The 20,000-nt window shown below is 38.5% G+C and overlaps 3 protein-coding genes across 3 annotated transcripts in view; 1 reads left to right on the forward strand and 2 right to left on the reverse strand.

The window, feature by feature from the left end:
- tfap2b (transcription factor AP-2 beta) overlaps positions 1-234 on the reverse strand; it is a 19,050-nt gene extending 18,816 nt beyond the window's left edge. Inside the window, exon 1 of the mRNA XM_083534882.1 lies at positions 26-234. Coding sequence (XP_083391008.1) covers positions 26-73 — 48 coding nt within the window. The 5' untranslated portion in view covers positions 74-234. The remainder of the gene's footprint in view (positions 1-25) is intronic.
- The window catches only part of LOC310722600 (uncharacterized protein), a 1,041,764-nt gene that overhangs the window by 277,482 nt on the left and 744,282 nt on the right, over positions 1-20,000 (forward strand). The gene's annotated exons all lie outside the window — the stretch shown is intronic.
- tfap2d (transcription factor AP-2 delta (activating enhancer binding protein 2 delta)) overlaps positions 17,542-20,000 on the reverse strand; it is a gene marked incomplete at its 5' end in the record, with an annotated part of 15,760 nt that continues 13,301 nt past the window's right edge. The window contains 3 exons of the mRNA XM_083534840.1: positions 17,542-17,848; positions 19,002-19,115; positions 19,770-19,911. Of these exons, the coding sequence (XP_083390966.1) occupies positions 17,629-17,848; positions 19,002-19,115; positions 19,770-19,911 (476 nt within the window). The 3' untranslated portion in view covers positions 17,542-17,628. The remainder of the gene's footprint in view (positions 17,849-19,001; positions 19,116-19,769; positions 19,912-20,000) is intronic.

A 20,000-nucleotide genomic window follows, 5' to 3' on the forward strand; every position in this document is an offset into this window, starting at 1 on the left:
CGCGCTCGCCGGCGCCTCACCTTACCTCATAGATGTCTTCGTACTTGACATTTTCCACGAGCTTCCACAGCATGTTCACGCGCTGCTCCCCGCACGGCGAGTGGATTCACGTGCAACTCACGGTCTCATCTCATCTCTCTCTCTCTCTCTCTCTCTCTCTCTCTCTCTCTCTCTCTCTCTGAGCGCATGCTTGAGTGCTCCGCCTGAACCCCACAAAACCTGCGCGTGAATCTCGGTACTTCCGCATTCCGCATTAACTCCAGATGACTGAATCGTGAATGCACCGAGACCAGAACCCTGGCACGAGAGTGAAAAGCTGAAGCGGAAGTTGACCTTCCTGTTGACTGGACATGAATCTGACCTAGCATTTAGCCTTCAGAAATGTAGCTCCCAATAGGGACCAGACTGTACCTTTGTGTTCGATCACATGGGTGCACCCTTTGGAACTTTCAGTACTAATACTATTGCACATAGAGTAAAACTTTGCAAATCAATTTGAAGGTGCAGAACGTTTCCATAAAGCATAATAGTAAAGCTGCATGAATGAATTGTCCTAGATTACCCATAAAATTATTATTATTATTATTATTATTATTATTATTATTATTATTATTATTATTATTATTATTATTACACTTCCTGTTTTGACCTTATAATACACCGAGATCGAGGTCAAGGTCACCTCTACTACTGAAAAACTTTACTACACACTTTTATTTTAAACCCTTTTTGCACATGCGCTTTTCAATTAACGCCCGTTCACATGAAAGCAGCATGAAGGTGCAGGTGCACAGCTGTTTCTAATAAAGTGGACGTACCTTTCTTGCGCGTGTACACTCGACATTTCTGTTTCTAACGTTCAAAGTTCAAAAATCCCCAAAAATCTTAATTTTTTTTAAATGTCCATGATACATATAGATATTTTTTATTAGAATGTTTATAGTATATACCTGTTGCGTATCATGCTATTTTATAAAAGCGATATTTGGGACAACTGATCGTGACAGTGCGAGGGGGAAAAATGTTAAGGAAACAGTGATGTAAATTTTTTGGTGTTTGGCGCCCCCTTGTGTCAGACTGATGAAACAACGGCATGCAACGAGTTGAATGTATTTCATTGTAAAGAGGATTTCAGTGACGTTAGTTTTTCGTTGTTGGAAATGTTATGAAAAGGTTCAATTCACATTAAATAAATTGTGCTAAATTTTAACCTTCCAACCAGTATTCAATGTCAGTAAATCAGCTATAACAAAGAAACATAAAACCTTTTTGAAATCTTGAGAATAATGTCAGAAAAAATAGGTTTTTTATAAAAATGGGACAGCACAATGCTTTGAACAAAACAATTTCTTTTATATTCTTAGTGTTCTAGTTTTTTTTATGAAACACCAAAGGACACGTAATGTTTTAGGGTGTTCTCCTTATGGGAGATCCTGTAACCAAATAGGGGTTTGTGACCTTCCAAGTCCAGGTATCTAAATAATTTTTGGTTCCTGATGTTCAGTTACATGAATTGAACAATCCTGAAGATGGTAGTGTAGTTAAAATGCTGGAGGTGTGGTAAACGGTACGAAAAATAAAAATAAAAATCTATATTTAACTAAAATGTTATATTCTGTGCATCAGTCTCCTTATCTTAAAATCTGTAAAATCTGTAAAATCTGTAAAATCTTATCTTAAAATCTGTAAAATCTGCAAATAAACATGAATTGAATTAAATTGAAAAGTAAAAAAGGATCAATAATAAACTTACAGCATTAATCAAGAGTCAAAGTAAAGAATGTATTTATAATTTATCATAACAATTTCCTTATCAGAAATGAACAGTTCAGACATTGACTTTTCTCAATCTGTATTAATGATTGATTATAAATATTTCATAAACTCAAACAGACCTTCTTACAAGTAAGCAAGGAAGATCAAGCAAACAAATGTATTAAACTTAAAGCTAACCTACTTTAACATGCTTTTTTAGATGTTCTTGGTAAAATTAGCATAATGGTTTTAGCCAGATTAAGCTCATTCTGAAACACTACTGTACATTTAAAAAACAGGTCCAGGGGCAGCAGCTTCTCAGCTGGTTAAAAAATATTCCATCCATGAATTCGTCTGAAGGAAAATAATTGGATTTGAACAGAACTGTGTACAGAATCATGTCTGTTTTTCTGAAGGATAATGCTCAGAGTAGGTGATGACACAAAGCAATATATTGAACATTGCAAATCAGAAATGTTTGAGCAGCACATTGAACTTGTTTCCCACTGAGACAAAATATTATCTCACTTTTTCACTGCACAACTTTAGTTTAGTTCCATGTTAAAATTTTTAACAGAGACCTGGCAACTCTGACTAGCACAGTTATTTGCAGTTTCATGCTAATCTGATTTGATATAAAAAAATAAATAAAGAATTCCAACATTCAGACCTGTGTGGGTTTTAGCTACATATTTCACAGGTGTTGACATGATCGCTTGTTTCAACAGGAAAAACAGAAGACGGCAGGAAGAGGAAGTGACAGGAAAAGTCATTTTATGCCACTATTATTACATTGTATTTGGTAGACTCCCTTCTTCAGAGCAATTTATCTAATTTCTATGATGGAGAACTTGAGGGTTAAAGTGATTTGTTCATGGGTGCAGCAATGGCAGCTTAGTTGTGCTGAGATTTAACTCACAACCTTGTGAATAGATGTCCAACTTCCTAAGCATTGATCTTTCACTTTCCTTTCGCGCTTCCTTTCACCTCCTATCACTTACCAACCTTTGTATTTATTTCCTGTCTTTTCTTTTACTTCCATGTCAACTTTTCTCCTTGTCTCTTCCTGTCATTTTCAGTTTTTTTTTCCTTTGTCTTTCTGTGGTTTCTCCTCTTTAGGTGCCACTTCCTGTCATTTCCAGTGCCTTCTTTATCTTCTTTTTCTTCTTCTTCTTCTTCTTCTTCTTCTTGTATCATTATTATTTATCTTCTGCTGCAAGCAGAAGAAAACAGTTGTTTTCTGTTTCTGTTTCTGTTCATGGTTGTCCAATAAATGTGGTCACTTAGGAGTCGAATTGAAAGGCAGTATCTCAGTAACATCTTTGTTCACTAAAAGAAACCATGGTCGTTATCATCATTATCATCATCATCATGATCATCTGAACAATTTCATTGAGGGTATGCAGCAAATATAATGGCAGCACCATCTACTGGTCAAAAGAAAAATTGCTATAAAATGTTTACTGCCAGCATGACATTACATTAATTTCTCTCCATGTTCAGGACAAACACATCATGAATGACTGATACAGTGATTTATAGATTAAGATAGAAGAGATAGTAGAACAGTAGGGAGAACCAAAGAGAGAACAAAAGATTGACAGCTCTTTTGCTTACCACATTTACCTAGTCACATTAATGCAGTTGAGCACTACGAACTTGGACCATTAGAAAAATTGTGCGTGTGTCCACTTTGTTGCGCCAAAATTATTTACCAGCACAGCACTCCCAGAGCTAGACAGATAGTATAAGGTATCCAGGAAAATCTCACCACCAGCCTCCAGTGATTGTGAGTAATACATTTCTGACTCAGTTTCATGCCACTGTTGTATATGAGGACTCATTCAACTTAAAGAATCAGTGATGAATGTTTTAACAGTCCTGCTGCTCCACATATAGAGCCAAACACACACACACACACACACACACACACACACACACACACACACACACACACACACACGCGCACACACACACGTGCACACACACACACATACACACACACACACACACACACACACACACACACACACACACACACACACACACACACACACACACACACACACACACACACACACACACACACACACGCACATTCCGCATGTCTAGAGGCCATGACAGATGTCCTAACAGTTTGAGAGAATGGAGGCACATTCTGCACAGAAGGCTTTGATTTGAATTTAGAATTCAGCATACACACGCTCACACACACACACATGCACATATACAAACACACACACACACACACACACACATGCACACATGCACACACACACACACACACACACACACACACACACACACACACACACACACACACACGCACACACACACGCACACACACACACACACATGCATCCAGTGTTGCCAACTGTTTTCATGGAAAGTACCCAATACATGCATAAAAATTAGCTAAAAGTCTTAAGATGATGATGATGATGTCACAGAGAAATTTGGGAACATTAGGAACAATGGTGATCAGGGATTAGTTACTGGGAACAATGTTAATCAGTGACTGGTCATCCTGAAGGATGGTGATCAGTGATTAGTCACTGGAAACAATGATGATCAGTGATTGGTCATTGGGAACAATGTTAATAAATGTTTGGCCATGGGGGACCAATGGTAATCAATGATTGATAATCATGAACAGTAATGATCAGTAAGTCGTTTTTGGTACCTTGCTCTCTGAGGTTATATAATAAGCAGTTTTGATGTCAGATGGAGTGCAGTATCGAGCACAGAACAGTTACTAATATATTGCCAAAAAGTCACTCTGTTATCTACTAATGCATTTTGACAGTGAAGATTTCCCCAATGCTAGCAATTTGTCCACAGATATTTCTCATATCAATTAAATTACAAGTGAATGAAATACATTAGAAAAAAATTGACTTAATTCAATTAAATAGCATGATTTCAAATACTTTATCTTTTAGCAGGAAAAGGCTCTGGATATAATACTGCAGTGTTTTATGATGCCACTCAGAAGAGGTGCCATCACAAGTCAAGATTTCTTCCTCATGTAATTTCAGGAGTTTTTCCTCACTGCTGTATGCTCGGACTTTGGTTTAGGCTCTGGCTCAGGATCTAAATCTTTGTTGAAACTGTGTTTATGACATAAGTGTAGTTTGCAAGCTGCTATATAAATTGTAATGTGTTCAAGCAAATTATTCCTCAAGTATTTTACAATACATGGATCAAACCGTGTACTTGATCCAAACAATGAACTCTTCATGATGCTAAAGGGATAGTGAACGTTCATTCAGACATCTGCAGGAGGGCTTGTTTCAGTGTCATATTTATGTGTCAATTCATGTACCACCAGATGGCGGATGAGTAACATGATAAACAAAAACCATCGCTATGAGGCGCTACTGAAACACTTTCACTGCTTTTTGAATTTCTGTTCTCGACACAAATTATTAATCTGTGATGACTATAAACAAAACCTGGCTTTAAATGACATGAATATTTTCAATTGAACTATACAGCTAAGGACAATTTCGTTGATAAAGAGTACCAGAGAAATGGTTATTAGCTGCATAGCTGCATACTATTGTAGAATATTTACTACAAATGTTTGATCCAATTACGTTAAAATTAAACTAATTTCTTATTAACATCTGGCTACAAAAGTCAAATATTTACTTAGTAAAATATCTAACACAAATATACAAATCTGAAGATAAATCAAAGATCGATACTGTTTGCTTAAATTGTTAGCTTATCTGAGCATTTTTATACTGGCTAGCTGTACTGAGCTATGCTGTATTGTCACTTGGTAGTATGACCACTAGAGGGTCTTAGTTCAAGTAACTTGAAAAGATCATCCATCCATCCATCCATCCATCCATCCATCTATCTATCTATCTATCTATCTATCTATCTATCTATCTATCTATCTATCTATCTATCTATCTATCTATCTATCTATCTATCTATCTATCTATCTATCTATCTATCTATCTATCTATCAGTGTTGGGCAGTAACGCGTTACCGGTTTTACAGTAACTAATACTGTAACGCGTCACTTTTAAAAATAAAGTAACTCCGTTACCGTTACTGTATGGTACGTTACCCAGGGCCGCTGGAAGTAATTTTGAACAGGGGGTGCTGTGAAATTTTTATTTATTTATTTTTTTTTAACAAAAAAACCTATGAGCCTATGGGCCTATTTAGAATACATTTAAAAAAATAACATAGGGCTGTGACGATGGCACTTTTTTTTTTAGCACCGTGGTGGTAGTGGACCAAATACCGGCGGTGTTGCGGTGGTTGGGGGGTTGTTTTGAAATAATAATAAAAAAAACAAAACAAAGAAACAACACACTAAAGCCTGTAAAGCATTGAAATAAATATCAGTAAATACTGGTAACTTACATAATATAATAAAGTTGAATCCATTTAAAAAAAAAAAAAAACAGTTTTATATTTCCACACAAAGACGCGTTATAGCCTACCGCTCTGCGCTTTGAGAGGGATGTGAAACACGAGCAGGAAAGAGACCACGATCTCTTTTTCTGATATCTTCATGTTGTAAAAGGTACGAAGAGCTAATTTTATCTTCCACAAGGGCAAGGCATTTAGGCTATGTTTGCGCGCTGCCAGAGAAAGCCAAACTAAAATCACCCGCACGTGGGAAACGCGCTTTACAAATGAACTTGAAAAATCAATATAATTAAAATAATCAAAATAATAAAATTAAAATCCAAAATACACTTAATAGCCTACGTGTGTCAAAATCATTTCCTAAAATATTCATAAGGAATTTATAAATTGTGCAAAATATTTTTAATAGGCCTACATTTTTTAAAAATCTCTCTCTCGCCAATAGGGGGTGCTGCAGCACCCCCACTTCCTGCGGCCATGGCGTTACCCGTTACTTTTTTAAATGAATTAATAGAATTTTAGAATTGTAGTAGAATATTTAGAAGTGTAGAATATAGCCTAACCTGCTTACAGCAGCGTCGCATTGTAGGATTGGTGGATGAACCACTGTTAACACGAAGAAGACGCGATGTGGGCGTGTCTCCGTTTATTCAGGTCTTCTTCTTCTTCTTTCGGCTGCTCCCATTAGGGGTCGCCACAGCGGATCATCCGTCTCCATACCACCCTGTCCTCTACATCTGCCTCTTTCACACCAACTACCTGCATGTCTTCCCTCACCACATCCATGAACCTCCTCCTTGGCCTTCCTCTTTTCCTCCTACCTGGTGGCTCCATCCTCAGCATTCTTCTACCAATATAATTCATGTCCCTCCTTTGCACATGTCCAAACCATCTTAATCTCGCCTCCATCACCTTGTCACCAAAACATCATACATGCGCTGTCCCTCTAATAAACTCATTTCTAATCTTGTCCATCCTCGTCACTCCCAACGAAAACCTTAACATCTTCAGCTCTGCCACCTCCAGCTCCATCTCCTGTCTTTTACTCAATGCCACTGTCTCTAATCCATACAACATCGCAGGTCTCACCACAGTCCTATAAACTTTCCCTTTCATTCTTGCAGATACCCTACTATCACAAATCACTCCTGTCATTCTTCTCCACCCACTCCACCCTGCCTGCACTCTTTTCTTTACTTCCCTAATACACTCTCCATTACTTTGCACTGTTGACCCCAGGTACCTGAACTCCTCCACCTTTTCCAGCTCTTCTCCCTGCAACCGCATCACTCTACTGCCCTTCCTCTCATTCACACACATGTACTCTGTCTTACTCCTACTGACTCTCATTCCCCTTCTCTCCAACGCATATCTCCACCTCTCCAGGCTCTTCTCAACCTGCTCCCTACTCTCACCACATATGACAATATCATCCGCAAACATCATAGTCCAGGGAGACTCCTGTCTGACCTCGTCCGTCAACCTGTCCATCACCACTGCAAACAGGAAAGGGCTCAGGGCCGATCTTTGATGCAGTCCAACCTTCACCCTGAACCAGTCTGTTGTACCTACTGCACACTTCACTGCCGTCACACTGTCCTCATACATGTCCTGCACCACCCTCACATACTTCTCTGACACACCTGACTTCCTCATACAATACCACAACTCCTCTCTCGGCACTCTGTCGTACGCTTTCTCTAAATCCACAAATACACAATGCAATTCCTTCTGTCCTTCTCTATACTTCTCCATCAACATCCTCAAAGCAAATAAGGCATCTGTGGAGCTCTTCCTTGGCATGAAACCATACTGTTGCTCACAGATTGTCACCTCTTCTCTCAGCCTGGCTTCCACTACTCTTTCCCATAACTTCATGGTGTGACTGATCAACTTAATTCCCCTGTAGTTACTGCAAGACTGCACATCTCCTTTATGCTTAAAGATCGGTACCAGCACACTTCTTCTTCATTCCTCAGGCATCTTCTCACCTTCCAAAATCCTGTTAAACAACCTGGTCAAAAACTCCACTGCCATCTCTCCTAAACATCTCCACGCTTCTACCGGTATGTCATCTGGTCCAACCGACTTTCCACTCTTCATCCTCTTAATCGCTGCTCTCACTTCCTCCTTACTAATCCTATCTACATCCTGCTTCACCAACTCCACATCGTCCAACCTTCTCTCTCTCTGATTTTCCTCATTCACCAGCTGCTCAAAATACTTCCTCCACCTTCTCAACACACTCTCCTCACTAGTCAAGACATTTCCCTCTCCATCCTTTACTGCTCTAACTTGCAGTACATCCTTCCCAGCTCAGTCCCTCTGCCTGGCCAATCGGTATAAATCCTTTTCTCCTTCCTTAGTGTCCAACCTCTCATACAGCTCCTCATATGCCTTTTCCTTGGCTTTCACCACATCCCTCTTTACCTGCTGCTGCATCTCCTTGTACTCCTGCCTACTTTGCTCATCACTCTGTCTATCCCACTTCTGTTTTGCCAATCTCTTTCTCGTTATGCTTTCCTGCACTTCCTCATTCCACCACCACGTCTCCTTGTCTTGCTTTTTATTTCCAGATGTCACACCAAGTACTTTTCTAGCTGCCTCCCTCATCACTCCTGCAGTAGTTGCCAAATCATCCAACACCTCTTCAACACCACCAGCCATTAGGGGGGCACAAGCCAGTGTACTCTTAGTGCCGGTCCCAAGCCCGGGTAAATGGGGAGGGTTGCGTTAGGAAGGGCATCCAGCATAAAACATGTGCCAAATCAAATATGCGGATCACAAATGAGAATTTCATACCGGATCGGTCGAGGCCCGGGTTAACAACGACCGCCACAGGTATCGTTAGCCGACAGGGTACCGGTGGAAATTGGGCTACTGTTGGCCGAAGGAGGAGAAGGAGAGGAGGAAGGCGTCTACAGAGACGGCAGGAAAAGGAGCAGTGTAGGAGAGTAGAGGTTCGGGTTGGTACTTTAAATGTTGGTACTATGACGGGTAAAGGGAGAGAGATAGCTGATATGATGGAGAGGAGAAAGGTAGATGTGTTGTGTGTTCAGGAGACCAAGTGGAAAGGGAGTAAGGCCAGGAACATTGGAGGTGGGTTTAAACTGTTTTATCATGGTGTGGATGGGAAGAGAAATGGTGTAGGGGTGATTCTGAAGGAAGCGTACAGTAAGAGTGTAGTGGAGGTGAAGAGAGTTTCTGATAGGGTGATGATCGTGAAGGTGGAAGTTGAAGGGATGATGATAAATGTCATCAGTGCCTATGCTCCACAAGTTGGCTGTGAGATGGAGGAGAAAGAAAGATTCTGGAGTGAATTAGATGAAGTGGTAGATGGTGTACCTAGGAAAGAACGATTGGTGATTGGGGCAGACTTTAATGGGCATGTAGGTGAAGGGAACAGAGGTGATGAGGAGGTGATGGGTAGGTATGGTTTTAAGGAGAGGAATGTGGAAGGGCAGATGGTGGTAGATTTTGCTAAAAGGATGGAAATGGCAGTGGTGAACACGTATTTTAAGAAGAAGGAGGATCATAGGGTGACGTATAAGAGTGGAGGAAGGTGCACACAGGTGGATTATCTTCTGTGTAGGAGATGCAACCTGAAGGAGATTGGAGACTGTAAGGTGTTGGCGGGGGACAGTGTAGCTAGACAGCATCGGATGGTGGTCTGTAGGATGGTTTTGGAGGCGAAGAAGAAGAGGAGGAAAGTAAGGTTTGAAAGAAGAATAAGATGGTGGAAACTGAAGGAGGAAGAGTGTAGTGTGAGGTTCAGGGAAGAGGTCAGACAGGGGCTTGGTGGTGGTGAAGAGGTGCCGGATGATTGGGCAACTACTGCAGGAGTGATGAGGGAGGCAGCTAGAAAAGTACTTGGTGTGACATCTGGAAATAGAAAGCAAGACAAGGAGACGTGGTGGTGGAATGAGGAAGTGCAGGAGAGCATTAGGGGAAAGAGATTGGCAAAACAGAAGTGGGATCGACAGAGTGATGAGAAGAGTAGGCAGGAGTACAAGGAGATGCGGCAGCAGGTTAAAAGGGATGTGGCGAAAGCCAAGGAAAATGCATATGAGGAACTGTATAAGAGGTTGGACACTAAGGAAGGAGAAAAGGATTTATACCGATTGGCCAGGCAGAGGGACCGAGCTGGGAAGGATGTACTGCAAGTTAGAGCAATAAAGGATGGAGAGGGAAATGTGTTGACTAGTGAGGAGAGTGTGTTGAGAAGATGGAGGGAGTATTTTGAGCAGCTGATGAATGAGGAAAATCAGAGAGAGAGAAGGTTGGAGGATGTGGAGTTGGTGAAGCAGGATGTAGATAGGATTAGTAAGGAGGAAGTGAGAGCAGCGATTAAGAGGATGAAGAATGGAAAGTCGGTTGGACCAGATGACATACCGGTAGAAGCGTGGAGATGTTTAGGAGAGATGGCAGTGGAGTTTTTAACCAGATTGTTTAACAGGATTTTGGAAGGGGAGAGGATGCCTGAGGAATGGAGAAGGAGTGTGCTGGTACCGATCTTTAAGCATAAGGGAGATGTGCAGACCTGCAGTAACTACAGGGGAATTAAGTTGATCAGTCACACCATGAAGTTATGGGAAAGAGTAGTGGAAGCCAGGCTGAGAGAAGAGGTGACCATCTGTGAGCAACAGTATGGTTTCATGCCGAGGAAGAGCTCCACAGATGCCTTATTTGCTTTGAGGATGTTGATGGAGAAGTATAGAGAAGGACAGAAGGAGCTGCATTGTGTATTTGTGGATTTAGAGAAAGCGTACGACAGGGTGCCGAGAGAGGAGTTGTGGTATTGTATGAGGAAGTCAGGTGTGTCAGAGAAGTATGTGAGGGTGGTGCAGGACATGTATGAGGACAGTGTGACGGCAGTAAAGTGTGCAGTAGGTACGACAGACTGGTTCAGGGTGAAGGTTGGACTGCATCAAGGATCGGCCCTGAGCCCTTTCCTGTTTGCAGTGGTGATGGACAGGTTGACGGACGAGGTCAGACAGGAGTCTCCCTGGACTATGATGTTTGCAGATGATATTGTGATTTGTGGTGAGAGTAGAGAGCAGGTTGAGAAGAGCCTGGAGAGGTGGAGATATGCGCTGGAGAGAAGGGGAATGAAAGTCAGTAGGAGTAAGACAGAGTACATGTGTGTGAATGAGAGGGAGGGCAGTGGAGTGATGCGGTTGCAGGGAGAAGAGGTGGAGAAGGTGGAGGAGTTCAGGTACCTGGGGTCAACAGTGCAAAGTAATGGAGAGTGTGTTAGGGAAGTAAAGAAAAGAGTGCAGGCAGGGTGGAGTGGGTGGAGAAGAGTGACAGGAGTGATTTGTGATAGAAGAGTATCTGCAAGAATGAAAGGGAAAGTTTATAGGACTGTGGTGAGACCTGCGATGTTGTATGGATTAGAGACAGTGGCATTGAGTAAAAAACAAGAGGTGGAGCTGGAGGTAGCAGAGCTGAAGATGTTGAGGTTTTCGTTGGGAGTGACGAGGATGGACAAGATTAGAAATGAGTTTATTAGAGGGACAGCACATGTAGGATGTTTTGGTGACAAGGTGAGAGAGGCGAGATTGAGATGGTTTGGACATGTGCAGAGAAGGGACATGAATTATATTGGTAGAAAAATGCTGAAGATGGAGCCACCAGGTAGGAGGAAAAGAGGAAGGCCAAGGAGGAGGTTCATGGATGTGGTGAGGGAAGACATGCAGGTAGTTGGTGTAAAAGAGGCAGATATAGAGGACAGGGTGGTATGGAGACGGATGATCCGCTGTGGCGACCCCTAATGGGAGCAGCCGAAAGAAGAAGAAGAAGTTGAGTATAAAGACAAAAACTTTTAAGTCAAATGTAAGCTGTGTCTTTCCGGTTCGAAGCTCATATCTACTCCGATAAACAGCAACTCCAATCTGTTGAAGCTCCTTCAGGACCTCCATGCCTGAGGAGCTAGTAGCTAGAAGCTAACCCGGTGTTCTGTTCTACATTGTTGATAGTTTTCATACTTCAGCTGTGAAAGTACCATTTTTAAGAGCTCAACACAACAGCAGAAGCCACTTTAGTTTTTGATTGTGAATATATAATTCAGCTTGTTTTGTTAATTATTTCAGAAATCCTTGTGATATATTCAGTTTGTGCAGGTCTGACTTTAATAAAATAGTGTTTAAAAATTACTTTGTGTTTAAGTCAGTTTTGTGTTTGTATAACGCATAAAAGGGCATTAATGGGAACATTAAAGAAGGTTCTTTAAAAAAGTAACTAAAAAGTTACTTTTAACAGTAACGCATTACTTTTTGGTGTAAGTAATCAACAAAGTAACGGATTTACTTTTTGAATGAAGTAACGAGTAACTGTAACTAGTTACTATTTTTTAGTAACGAGCACAACACTGCTATCTATCTATCTATCTATCTATCTATCTATCTATCTATCTATCTATCTATCTATCTATCTATCTATCTATCTATCTATCTATCTATCTATCTATCTATCTATCATGGCCATCTATGAGCTCATGTATGTGGAAGATGGCAGATATCATTTTCATCAGGCTGTCAATCTATGGTATTCATTTAAATCAAATTAAATAAAACAACACAATCATACAAATATTTAGATATTATGAAATTGATATTCCAAACTGAAATTTGCTCAAATGCATATTGACAAGCTACATTGTTTGTCAGAGAATGTTCTTTGGGCAAGGCTGAAGCTTTTTGAAAAGCCATATCAGTTGAATGTTCACAGATGAAGATCACAATACTAACCCTAAAACATGGAGGAGGTTTTATTATGTTTTAGGTCTGCTTAGCATAGAGACCCTTGAATATCAGAATTGAGACAGAGACTGATCATCAGAAACGTCAGTCTCAGTCACAGCTGGGTCCTCCAACAGGACTTAATTCAATTCAATTCAATTCAATTCAATTCAATTCAATTCAATTCAATTCAATTCATTTTTATTTGTTTTGCGCCTCTAACAATGAACATTGTCTCAAAGCAGCTTTACACAGATGATGTGGTGATAAAAATGAATATGTTCTTTATAAGTAAGTTTGTCCCTGATGAGTGAGCCGGTGGCGACTGTAGTGAAGGAAAAACTCCCCGAGATAGCATAAGGAAGAAACCTTGACAGGAACCAGACTCAAGAGGGAACCCAACCTCATCTGGGTTGCACCGAATGTCCATTTATAGCAGATATACGATGTTGCGGGGTACAGTGATGATGATCAGAAGCGAAATGTAGTCCTGAGTCAGTGTAGGAGACTGTTGAAATCAACTACAATCCAATCCATCCTCAAAGCTCCCGTTCTTACTCCGGAATTTCATGGAACCACCCAAGGTGTTGATAAGAAACCGTCCCAAGTGGCCTCCAGTTGAAGAAAACACTATCCAGAGGCAGGCCTGGACGAAGTGGGAAGATCACGGAGGGAAGAGGGGCAGGAACAGTGGTCACTGAAAAATGTAACAAAAATTTGGGTTAAGGGTTCTATAATTTTTCTTTATGCCATTTAAATTTTTTTATTATTCAAAATTGACCTGTACAATGGAGAATAGGAGAGATTTTCGCAAACTGCGTCGCCCCCCCACAGTCAAACATGCAGGTGGACACTTAATGGTTTGATAAACATGGAAATTGAAGCCTAATACTGAACTGACATGGTTACCATTCCATAATTCAACACCATGCAATTTTGCCTGGACTGAGGATAATTGAAACCGACTTTACCATACAACAAGACGTTGATTCAAAGCATACCTGCAATCTCTGTAAGTGTTTAATTAGAGAGCAAACATTCAGCTGGAATGTTATCTATCATGGAATGGTCTGCGCAGTCACTGCAACTAAATCCTATTGAACTGCTCTGGGATGAACTGGATTGCAAGAAAGAAATCTCCAACTCTTTAAGAACATCTTTGGCAAGTTTTACAAAAGGCATTTCAAAGTATTTCAGCGAAATGTTTAGAGAAATGAACTGTCCGGATGCCAAAAACGGGTCAAAGATTTAATTCATGCTAAGGGAAGATTTTCAAATGAACGTAAAAGTAGAAAATCTGTACATTTATTTATTTGTTTGGTAAAAGCAAATCATAGCATTTAATGTCTTAGTTTGTTGCATAGAAACAAAAGGAACATGCATGTGTATCTTAAAAATCATAAAAGACTAGATTTATCCAAACTTTTAACAGGGACTGTATATATAATACTACAAGTATTGCAAGTTTCTCTTAAACTCTCATTTATTAACAGTACTGTTTTTTATTGTAATAAATAACACAGGACTTGTAAATCAGATGTTTCGCAAAATCGTTAAAAACAAACAAATATATAACTAAATCGAATGTTCCATGGTTTATTGTTTATTATTTGATAAATGTGTAAAGCAGCATGGGTCAGAGTGTTCAAACAATAAAAAGTGGGCTTTCTAGTGAAGGTTTTCTACAAAACATTGCTCAGAGGTCACACAGTCTTAAAACCAACACCTGAACCAATCTACCGGGATGAGTTTTCTTGAATATCTAAACATGATGTGATGTGATGTAATGCCAGAGGTGGCAAAAGTACACACATCCTTCACTCAAGTAGATAGTCATGTTTTAAAATACCCTGGTAAATGTTAAAGTACTGATTGCACTTTTTCACTCAAGTTAAAGTAAAGAAGTTTGGGCTCTGACATGTAATTAAGTAAAAAGTAGTCATTACTGCTACTTGTTGTTAGTGTCACGCTGGTAACTGGACCACATCATATTAATATATTAATTTCAAAACTATTTAAAATTTTGTTACCTAATAAATGTATCCAGTCTAAAAATCCAACATATATAACACAAGTAGAAAAAAGATTATGGTGATCAGGAATGTCTCATTTCTGTCATGTTTACATCCATGTTAACCCCAGACTTCTTGTTGCCTGCTGCCATGCTCGTTGTTAGCTTTATAGGCTAGCCTACCCCTGTCGAGGAAATGATACACCAGCGGTAGGTTGAAAAAGCTGATTAATGACAAGAAACAGGTTGATGGGCTGAAAACGGTGTGCAATGAGAACAAAAAATATTGATGAAGTTACCAAATAGATTAAAACTAAAGTAAAGAGTCTGGTTTGAAAATGTAAGAAGTAGAAATTTTTAATATTTGTGTAAAAAATTTAATGAGTAAAAAATAAATAGTGAAATAAAGTACTCATACAAGAAAAATCTACTTAAGTACAGTAACGAAGTATTTGTACTGCATTACTTCTCATTTCTGGTACCAGCATAACAACATGCAGCTGGTTTCTGACAGGATCATAAAAGCACTCTAATATCTCCCACTACAAATTGCCTAATATTTATTTGAAAAAATGTGTATTGTGCAGAAGAAATCCAGGTGCATTTGTTGTATATTAGTTGAATACAAATTAATTGCTTCATGCAAATGATTAGGCTCCTGAGGTACCAGTGTTCCTGTCCCTTTCTTCTTTCCAGAACTGCTTGATTCATCCGGATGCCCTACCTCCTGATAAAGTTCTTTTCATTTGGAGACCACTCGCTGCCAAAGATCGTTCCACATAAACAGTCTAAAGATTCATGAGTTTTTTGTGGAGGGTTAAACTCAAGATCTATGGAAATAGATTTAGACTATGATTAATGTGTTTACTGTTCCAGGTGATTGTAGTCCTGAACCATTGTGGCAGACTGTTTACACAGTTTACTGTTTACTTCAATTACCTGGAACAGTTTCCCACATTCCATTCTCCATCAGTGAACAGTTGATAACCTCTACAATAATAATGAACTATAATAAATGGACATTGGACATGGACATCCCACATGGGGATGGGTTCCCTTTTGAGTCTGGTTCCTCTTAAGGTTTCGTTCATTTGGCCACTAGCTTGCTCATTAAAGATAAACCATAAACCTAGAGATAAACTTACAGACATATTTATACATTTGAATGGTTTATTTGTCATTTAGAAAGAAGTTCTAAATATTGACATATAATATGTTTAGGATATATATTTAAATGTTATGATGAATCAATATGTGACATTCAGGATGTGAACTTCCCCATACTAATGCTATGTTCACACATTACGTTCACAATCATTTTTTGTAAACTTAATGTTAATAAATAAATGGACATTTCATGGATGGGTTCCCTCTTCAGTGTAGTTCCTCTCAAGGTTTCTTCCTTACCCCATCTAAAGGAGTTTTTACTTGCCACAGTCACCCCCGTTTTGCTCATTAGGGACAAACCTACACTTATAAAGAACATCTTATACATTCTTTCTTATCATATTATCTGTGTAAAGCTGCTTTGAGACAATGCCCATTATTAAACGTTATACAAATAAAATTTTATAAAATACAAATTTTATTAAATTAATTGAATTGAATTATTTTATTGCTGCAAGTCACTAGTTGCTGTGCTACAATGTGAAGCCACCAGTAAGCTTTCCTACTACTGGCTGCCACGGTCAACTTTCTCATTGGGTGGTGCAGCTTGCATTCCAATTTGACAAAAAGATCAAGAGATCATATTTGCATAAAGTTTAACTTTTCTTAACATCGCTGGACACGCCCAAACTTTTCACTAATAGTCATGTTTGCCAATGTTACCAGGAGTTGGAGTTTCATTGAAAATGAATGGCTTTTGGTTGTTAGTTGCTGCGAGTGTCTGTATGTGGGAATGTAGCTTTAAACATCAAACCTGGAAATAAAGCTGGAAATTGAGACAAAAATCTTTCTGTGTTCTGTCTAACTGTAGCTTTGTGGATTGTTTTTATGTTTGTACTATTTGTACATGTTTAAATATGTTCATGATGAAGCTTTGCTCTTTACAGACAGCTATTTGTGAATTCAAAAAAACTGACAAACGGTGATTAAATGACACTGAACTGATCTTGCTCTAGCTGCTTCATCAAGAAAAAAAAACTCTTTTCCAGATCAACACACATGTTTAATATAAGACTTTGAGCAATATGCTTTATTGGACATGTAAGGATATTTCATATATGTAGCTCAAAACCTGCAAGAAAAGTCGTCGTTTTATACGTTTATATATATATATATAACTCTTTACAAATGCAGCTGAGATGTGGTGAAGATCTGCAGTGTCAGTGAGGGCTTCAAACAGTGTACAAACTTTAACATGCACAATAAATATACAGTTTCCGACGGCAACCACAAGCGGCACTCCGGTTCATTTACAGCTCTCACACAACCCGAAATGACGCCTTGAAATGTGTGTCTGCTCAGCTACCTGTACAGGGACAAGCTCCAAACCAAAGAACTTATTCGACGGGGAAATAGTTATAAAGACACGTCATTAAATAATCAGGTAATAAATTATTTGCCAAACTTCAAAATTAAAAGAGAAAAAGCTCGCCCTGTTTGAGCCAAGCTCTTATTAAGACCCCGCCGATTATCTGAGCTCAAATTAGGAAGTGAGTCAGCAGCAAATTCCTACTTTTGCCAAAATACCAGAGGAGAAAAAGAAAGGGAAAGAAGTGGAGTCATTCAGTTTTCTCCATTTTCCCGTCTTTCAATGGCGTCTCGTTGGTTTTTCGTAGTGCTATCTTTTCGGAGTTGGAGTTGATTTGACTGCCATCAGGTGTTCCTGTGCTCTTGTTGGCTGAGTGTTTCTCAAGGTAGTTCAACATTTCACTGAGGATCGTCTGGAAGGTGCTGAGAGCAGCGCAGATTGCCGGCGTGCCAAAACCGTGTGTGATCAAACTGTGAACACCCAAAATATGACACAGTTTAAACAATAATAACAATTAGAATTATAATAAGAATTTACATAAAAACAATAAAAGCAGTAACAATGAAATACATTTTAAATGCTTTTTATCAGGGATCTATCTATCTATTTATCTATCTATCTATCTATCTATCTATCTATCTATCTATCTATCTATCTATCTATCTATCTATCTATCTATCTATCTATCCATCTATCCATCCATCTATCTATCTATCTATCTATCTATCTATCTATCTATCTATCTATCTATCTATCTATCTATCTATCTATCTATCTATCTATCTATCTATCTATCTATCTATCTATCTATCTTATCTAGCTAGAGATAAGTAAAAAAAATGACTAAATGATGATTATTATTATATTTTGTTTACTGTGATCATATAGGGGAATTAATTTGACTATATTTTCATTCACAAAGATGTCAATCAAATGGGAGGTAAATTATTAAAAAAATCTGTAAATAAGACCTTCAGGTTGATTTTTAAATAAATAAGTAGAATTTTAACCCTGTGTATTTTTCACTGCGCTGTTAATAATTTCAATGTGCTTTTTCTGGCCAAAGTGTCCTGTAAAATAGTGTTCTAGTGTGTGTGTGTGTGTGTGTGTGTGTGTGTGTGTGTGTGTGTTCACCTTTATTGAAGCTACTTTTATTTAAAAAGCATGTGTGATATTTTATCATACTGAATGATATTTATATTTTATCATCCTGATAATAGAAAAATGGAAAACGTCTTCCCCCCAAATTTCTGTCTCCCTCCACTAGTTCCTCAACTTTATAAAGTACCTCAGTGAACAATGAACATGAAAATACAATAAACTATAAAAGGAACAAAAATGGAAATGAAATAATACAGGAAAACTTGGATTTACAGAAAATTTGTAACATATATTTGGGGTCAAAAGGTTGGAGAACCCATGCTTTATGGTTTGACTGAGAAATGTACAATCACACAAATTATCAGCAACTATTTTTTTTTTGCCCGCCTGATATTCTATAAAAAATAAAATAAATAAATAAAAAAATAATATAAAATAATAATTAGTAGTGTGTGTGTGTGTGTGTGTGTGTGTGTGTGTGTGTGTGTGTGTGTGTGTGTGTGTGTGTTCGCATATTAGTACCTAAAATGTGTTAGATGTCTCTGAATATCTAAGTCCAGGATTGGTGTCGGTCTTGAAGAACCCAACGGAGAGCGATCTTGACTTAACAAATCTTGAAATTCTTTACAAATCTGCCTACACGCACACACACATACACACATACACCCACACCCACACACACACACACACACACACACACACACACACACACACACAAAGAAGACAAATCCTTAAGTATACACATTTTAGACAGCGAAAAATAATCAAAGTCTTTTGAATGCTGATGTTTTTTCTCACAATTATCTTAAGTATCTATATTCTCTACAATGTACTATAATATACAGGAAACTATTTAACAAAAGTGCTGATGTAATGTTACTTGTTAATAATTACTTACTTGTTACTTGTTACTTATAATGTCTGTTTATTGTTTACCTGTACTTTATATTCCACATAATATATTTTATATATTTTAAATATTATATATTTTCTTTCTTTCTTTCTTTCTTTCTTTCTTTCTTTCTTTCTTTCTTTCTTTCTTTCTTTCTTTCTTTCTTTCTTTCTTTCTTTCTTAACAATATTTATTTTTTGCATATAGTATATTTGGTCACATTTTTATCATTATTTAAAACCATCTGCCATACCTAAACGTGCCCCTGAACTGGTTGTTACTAAATTACTAGTAAATAAATAAACATTAATGACATTGCTGCTCTTTTTTTTCCATTTTTTTTTACATGATATTTATACATTATATTTAAAGTTTAATAATTGCATCCGGTTACTTACTTGGTGGCCAGCACCATTTTCTTGCGGGCATTCTGCTCTTTAGGTTCTGTGTGTTGCCGTGCCAGATGTTCGCCCACAGCTTTAGTGGGAAACTCTGTCTCGCAGGTGTAGCCGAAATCCCTTGCCAGATGTAGCGCTTCACCTGTATGCAGAAGAAAAAGAATGTTGAATAATAATAATATCTATCTATCTATCTATCTATCTATCTATCTATCTATCTATCTATCTATC

This window comes from Silurus aristotelis (assembly GCF_946808225.1).
Source record: "Silurus aristotelis genome assembly, chromosome: 29".
Lineage (NCBI taxonomy): Eukaryota > Metazoa > Chordata > Actinopteri > Siluriformes > Siluridae > Silurus > Silurus aristotelis.